Source organism: Vigna umbellata, chromosome 3 (genome assembly GCF_029865625.1).
Source record: "Vigna umbellata cultivar VRB3 chromosome 3, Vumbellata_1.0, whole genome shotgun sequence".
Lineage (NCBI taxonomy): Eukaryota > Viridiplantae > Streptophyta > Magnoliopsida > Fabales > Fabaceae > Vigna > Vigna umbellata.
Genome location: NC_142167.1, coordinates 52362260 through 52369286, shown reverse-complemented (window position 1 = coordinate 52369286; position 7027 = coordinate 52362260). Strand labels below are relative to the sequence as shown.

Here is a 7027-nt window from a genome sequence, read left to right as displayed (position 1 = left end):
AATTATAATAACTTAACATAAACTAAAAAATTCAAAACATATAATTCAAAATGTTACATCAATCCTCTAATAAGAGAATATTTAATGCATAATATAAAAGATAAAACACTATATCAATGAAATAGTTGGGTGTATAAAAGCAATATTCCAAACCATAACTTCTACTCTTAAAACATTTATTTACAAGAAACAACAACACAAAAGCAATATTTCAAACCATAATTTCTACTCCAAAAAAATTTATTTACAATAAACAACAACAGAAAACTAATAGTGTAATATAAAATAAATACAATGCATGTTAAAATAAACTAAATAATATTGTTAACTAAATTGAAAATTCATGCATAGGCAATTGAAGCACACATTATGATGGTCAAGTGACAATGTCCTAGTTTGAAGGATGGAGGTTCAATAAATTCTCTTGCATTTTAGATAGTGAGAGTGACTTAAGTTCTTGTTCCTCACTCCTAACTGAAGTTAATGGATGTTTCTATTCAATTAACCAATGTATAAGTGTGTAATTGTTTGATGTTGTAATATTTAAGATCGATTAGATCACAAATTGATTTTGTTTGAATATTTGGATATATATTATGAAAACATTTTAAATATGAATAATGAAACTTCTTTTCATAATGACATATTATACCAGTTTTAATTCATTAGGTATAAAATTTGAGACGATGAAAATTTTGTAAATAATACAAGATCTTCTATAATGGTTGGACCAAGAACCAGTGTAAAAAGTGACACTAAAAATTTTGTAAATAATGCAAGATGTTCCACAAGGTCTAGAAAATGAAGTTGAACAAGAGACTCTTGGGTACCCAATTTCCCATAAAGAACAAACCCAAACACATTAAACCCCTCTTTCTTTCATCTTCATCCCCCAACACACTAAGCCGCCACCATTTTTCATTTCAGCACCTAAATCTGGAAACTCTTTCTCTCATCCTCCATGCCTCTTCATTGCCTACATCCAAATCTCGTAATCGAAGTAGAGGAAGACAAAATGGCATTGTTGGCGACACCTCCAACGGTAGTGACGTGGTGTGGCAACATGCCTGGTCCAACGAGAATAAGAATGAGAAACCCTTGCCCGTGAGTGAGGAGAAGGAGAAGGGTTTCATGCGTTGGCGATCAACACTAGTAATTACTTTGATTTTGTTCGACATTAATGATGATAGCTCTAAATGGTTGAAGGTAGCAACAATGGAGTGGTGGCTCGATTGGGGTCTTGGGTGAAGAAGAAAAGTGCATATGGGAGGTGCGACGTCTTTAGTCACGTCAAGTGATGATGACAACGTGCGTAACTCGATAGAGGTGTAGATAGGAGGACTCTATTATTCTAAATCATCCATTTTCTGTATACACCTTCAACGACTCGTTTGAGCAAGTCTTTGTCTTCATATCTATATCGTCCTTGGTTGATTTTGTGGATTACCAGTTTCGAAAGGAGGTTGATTTTGTTATGAACTTCAATGTGTTGTTGCAGAAGTGTCGAACACTAATGATGACAACATATATGATTGGTGGTGCAAGGTTTTAAAACAGTATAGAAAAGTAAAAACTTTCTATACCTTCAATTTCCATGTCAATTTTGAAATCGATATATAAAGTCTTTTTTTAACCCGTATAAAAAGGTTTTTTTTCACCAGTAGTTAATATTTTATAATAGGTGGTGTTATATTTCATCATTTTATATTAAAGATTTTATCTCTTTTCATAATATATTTTTTCAGTGTTCTTGCATTACTTATTTTTAAAAAAGAAATAGTTAATACTACCCATTAATGAAACTTTTTTTTCTCTTTTTTAAAATAAAAGATGAATAGTCACAAATTATAAAATTATTATTTTTCTCCACACATTAATTAATTAGTTGAAAAAAGGATGGGCGATGGTTAGTTTAAAAGTATATTAAGAATAATAACAACAATCAAAAATAAATTTTACCTATTTTATAAAAGATGTGAATTAATTAAGGGAGTTTTATATGTTAGGACAGAAGGAAGGTGTATTGCTTTATATTAATATCGATTTTATTTATAGAACAAGATCTCTTTAAGAATCACATTTAAGATACCTTTTAGTTAATTGATAATTTAAAGATTTATTGCATGTATCAACATTAATAACTTTCCTTCTTGTTAGCATGAAAAAATATTCTTAATTACCATGCATATGTATTAACAGAATCTTAATATACATTGATTTTTAACAAGTATGAAAATAATCTTAATTAACACTGATTATACATAAGATGATTCAAAAGTAAGATTCGATGGAATCTCAGAGATCCGATTCGGAGAAAGTATCTCTCGAATTTCCCACCATAGCCCACCCGTTACTTTTGAGGTTTTTATCAAAAGAAAAAGCATAAACACAGTGTATAATTCTTCATCCAATCAAAGCAAAACAATAATGAATCATTAATTAATATTAAAATCTGCAATAATTGGGATTAGGACCAAAGAGTTGAAATCAACTTGTGCCAAGATTCCAGTTCACTATATTTATGAAGTGTTTCTCATAATTCAAAGTTCTCGTCATTGTATTAGATATTTTTTTCATTGGAATGTGACAAAGGACCATTTGCATTCACACAATCATCCACCTCTCTTCCTTTTCTCTTTCAGTTTTTCAGAGTTCGTACAGTTCTTGGTGAGTACTTCCAATAATGCAGATCAGCAGAGGTGGAATATTCTCACCCATCAATAGATTTTTGAGATTATGAAATCATTTTCCGTGAAAGTTTGGCCTGATTAGTGCTTCAAAGTTTCAAACATTTCTCTATCAGGTGGCCCACTGTTGCTTTTTGTGTGTGGCTGGAAGCAACTGGGTGGATTTGAAATCACTGTTTGACCTTTTATTTAATGGCTGATTTGCTACCACAAAGGCTGTTATCTTTTGACTTTTCCTTTTGTGACTTCCTCTTCTTTCTGATCCATGGATTCCAAGGTAGCTGGATCCTTTCCCAGTTCTAAGCCATTCAATGTGAATTTCCATGCTTGACTTTCTGAAGATTCTTCGTCTTTTATTTCTCTTTCTCCATTTGGGTTCTTCTTGGTTAACTAAAAACTGAATTTTTACTCGTTTATATACTTGTCTTTTGGCTGGTTACCCCTTTCTTCATATCAGTGGAGAGGATCAGCTGACTTGTTAAGGTTTCAATGACTTATCATGGATGCCCTCATAATCAGTCTCTATTTTCAGTTTTTTTTTTTTTAACAATCTTAATTGAAACACTGTCATCTGTCAACAATAAATGTAGACAAGACACTCATTTTATGGATTCAAACCTTGTTCACCAAATTGTTGGAACTTGTCCCTTCTGCTAGATTTACCCCCTGCCAGATCTAACACCTGATGGCCGTGTTTATGTGCACAGTGTAGTTAGTGTTTCTCTTTTTCACACCTATTCAAATTGAGTTTTTCATTGTCAGAAGTAACTTTTAAGCCGTTTATATGCAGTTGTTGCACAGTTTATCCTTTGCTTTTGACAGTGATTTTCAAACAGTTTCAAAAGATTCACCTCCTACTCATATTGCATGAATTTCTAACCCCTTTTTCATTGCTCAGCAATAGCTCAGCATCTTGTACTTTTCTGAAGAGTGACTAATTCATGCTGCTTTCAGGAGTTCTCTGGCCTTTGCTCCTTGGTTCCCTCATTATCTGAGAGCAGTTTGTGCACTACTGGGTTGAAAATGTATTTGGTGGAGAGCAAAGGAGGAGCCATAGCATGCATGTTCTTGGCTCTTTTCTTCTTGGGAACATGGCCTGCACTTTTGACCATGTTAGAGAGGCGTGGTCGTCTTCCTCAGCATACCTACCTTGATTACTCAATCACCAATTTCTTTGCTGCTTTACTCATTGCCTTTACATTTGGTGAGATAGGCAAGGGCAAACCAGATGAGCCAAATTTCTTAGCGCAACTTGCTCAGGTATGGAGGCTATGTTCATTGTATTTTCTCTGGTGTTATCATCATAGAATAAAGGGTAGATTACGTTTTGGTCTTTAGACCTATGCCACTACACTTTGAAAATGACAATTTTAGTCCTCTTCATCCATTTTAAAAGAAGAAAAAACTGATACAAGAGTAGTACCTATCACTAATTAGAATTGAAGTTTATTCTGTCAGTAGTAAGAGATAATATTGAATGGAGTTTTGTATACTCTATAATAAAAGGAAATCGACTGATTTTCAGGGATTAACACAGATTTATCTTAAAAGCTTAATGATGGATGGTATTGAATCCATCACTTAAATTCAATATTCATCTGTGTAGTTCTTTTAATGTGCAATTTTTCTTTTTACAAAAATTTAATTATACACTTGGTTTCTCAATTTTCGAGTATTAAACAATTCTAGTCCACTACTGATATGCTTTTCAATTTCAACCGGAAAATGTTGATCAATTATAATAGCAAACTCCTTCTTTCACTGCTTGTACCAGTTTTTCCAGAATCCATCTTTATAATTTGGATAATAAATACACTAATCCTTTTCAAAAGGAGAGTATGTACATGCAAGCTTTTAACTAAAGAGAACATGAGGAAAGATCACTAAAATCTAAGGATGGTTGGAGTATTTTGCTTAATATTCCAGTATATGAACGAAAAAATTTTAGGTGATAATGAACTGTCAGGATTTCTGCTAATTTACATCACATATAACCAAACGTAATGAATTTTTTCATGTCAGATGTAAAATTTAAAGATTGCCCACCTAAACATTATTTCAGAATCTTCTAATAATTTCTTCATTTAAATTTAAACTCTAGTACCATCTACCACATTTAATTTTACCAATCTGTACAAAAGCATGTTTTGCTTTGAACATGATATGCAGTTGCGTTTTTTCTTTTTTCTTTGGCTTACCATTAAGTTACTACTTGCAGGATAATTGGCCCTCAGTTCTTTTTGCAATGGGGGGTGGAGTGGTCCTTAGCCTAGGGAATCTATCCTCACAATATGCATTTGCTTTTGTTGGGTTATCAGTTACTGAAGTGATCACAGCCAGCATAACTGTTGTTATAGGTAATTCAATCACACAACCACTCCAAGATGGTTCAATAACTACAACAACATGAAATGGGTTGGTTATACAAATTACATTATGTCAATAAGTTTACATATATAATTGAATGTTCAAGAAAAAATACAGTCAGTGATATGTGCATAGGCTATCTACTAATAAGTTCTGAGTTCTGTGATGATTTTCAGCTTGTTCCATTACTGAACTTTAGAACTTTGTTCCAATTGTAACAGGCACAACCCTGAATTACTTTTTGGATGACAAAATCAACAAAGCTGAGATCCTTTTCCCAGGAGTTGGTTGCTTTTTGATTGCAGTTTTTCTAGGTTCTGCCGTTCATTCATCCAATGCTTCTGATAACAAAGCAAAGCTCAACAATTACACAAGTGATTATAAAGAAGTAGCCATGTATGTGTTGTTTGCTGCTGATAATACAGTTTATATTGAGAAATGAATAGTAGTTATATTTATGGTTAATGCTCCTTACTGATTCTCTATTATTGTTATTTGTCAACTTTCTTTATTAGTGTGTTGCTAATTCTATCTGCAACCTTTTGTTTTGTGCCAGCAGCTCTTCAAAGGAAAGTGATTTAGGTAAGAAGCTCTCATATGATTCAATGTGTGAAGGGAATTTCTTTGTCTGATAACATGTCAACTTATTCTACCTTTTCAACATATATTATTGTAGTTAAATCAAAAGATCTCGAAAGGGGAAGTAGTTCTGCAGACAATGTTGAAGCAGGAACTGCAGTTTTCCTTTTAGAGCTTGAGGAAAGAAGAGCAATTAAGGCATGCAACTATACTTTTTGATATGTTTAATGTCTTAGTCATGCATTCTACTAATCAACCTTGTATGGCACATAATACACTTGCCACAAACCAAATCCTTGGCCTAATATCTAACTAAAATTCTACTTCAGGTATTTGGGAAGAGCACTTTGATTGGATTGGCTCTTACTTTCTCTGCTGGACTTTGCTTCTCTATGTTCTCACCAGCATTCAACTTGGCAACAAATGATCAGTGGCATACTTTGCCAAAAGGGATTCCCCATTTGACAGTTTACACTGCCTTCTTCTATTTTTCAATCTCTTGTTTTGTTATTGCCATAATTCTAAACATCACCTTCCTCTACCACCCTGTCCTAAACCTACCAAAGTCATCATTGAAGGCTTATTTGGCAGACTCTGATGGAAGAATCTGGGCCTTGTTGGCTGGTCTCCTTTGTGGTTTTGGGAATGGCCTCCAATTCATGGGTGGTCAAGCTGCAGGATATGCAGCAGCAGATGCTGTCCAGGTTAGTCTCATTACTGAAAAAAAAAAGGAATTTGATTGAAATGCAGTGACACTGTAAAAGTTGTTTACATTGTCATTGAATCGTATAATTGTTCTGCATGGTAAAATCTTTATACTTGCAGTACATCAGCTTTAAACTCTAAAAAAGTATTCATATCACTTTGTTAATCATAAGTATAACAACTAAAACTGAAAGTAAAAACCAGCCAAGAACCACAAAATTTAATAAACTATTGAATGATTTCACCATTTGAACAATGTGTGTTGATCAAACAGGCACTTCCACTTGTAAGCACTTTTTGGGGTGTTCTTCTGTTTGGGGAGTACAGAAGATCATCAAGAAAAACATATATGCTGCTAGGGAGCATGCTGTTTATGTTTATCGTGGCTGTTGGTGTTCTGATGGCATCATCAGGGCACAGAAGCAGTTCTCACACTGCCAAGGAATAATTGGGCACCACACAAGTTGGTGAAAGAGTGCCCAGTTCAAAGAAGAAGCATTCTCTTTCTTCATTAGTGTGAAAAAAGAGAAGGCAAAAAGGGTGTGGAAGAAGAAATAAAGCAGGAACTCAGTTATAATATTGTCATTGAAATATATTCATATTTGTTATTGCAGGCTTTTGTGAATATTTCAACTTTCAAACTGCAATTAGTACCATCAAATATATATCCAATGCTTGTTCTGGTTGTA

At 33.6% G+C, this 7027-nt stretch overlaps 1 protein-coding gene across 6 annotated transcripts; it reads left to right on the top strand.

Annotated features, from left to right (window-relative positions):
* The first annotated feature begins 2564 nt into the window (after positions 1–2564).
* On the top strand, positions 2565–7027 carry LOC124835953 (putative ureide permease A3). 6 transcript variants are annotated; one of them, XM_047310998.2, is made up of 8 exons: positions 2565–2667; positions 3642–3947; positions 4906–5044; positions 5276–5450; positions 5611–5636; positions 5731–5831; positions 5963–6337; positions 6613–7027. In XM_047310998.2, exons 2-8 carry the CDS (start codon positions 3711–3713, stop codon positions 6784–6786), a joined length of 1227 nt encoding a protein of 408 aa, XP_047166954.1. In that variant the 5' UTR covers positions 2565–2667; positions 3642–3710; the 3' UTR covers positions 6787–7027. The 6 variants fall into 6 exon arrangements, with proteins under 6 accessions (XP_047166954.1, XP_047166949.1, XP_087967191.1 ...); XM_047310993.2 differs by lacking the exon at positions 2565–2667 and adding an exon at positions 2808–2964; XM_088111065.1 differs by lacking the exon at positions 2565–2667 and adding an exon at positions 2903–3000.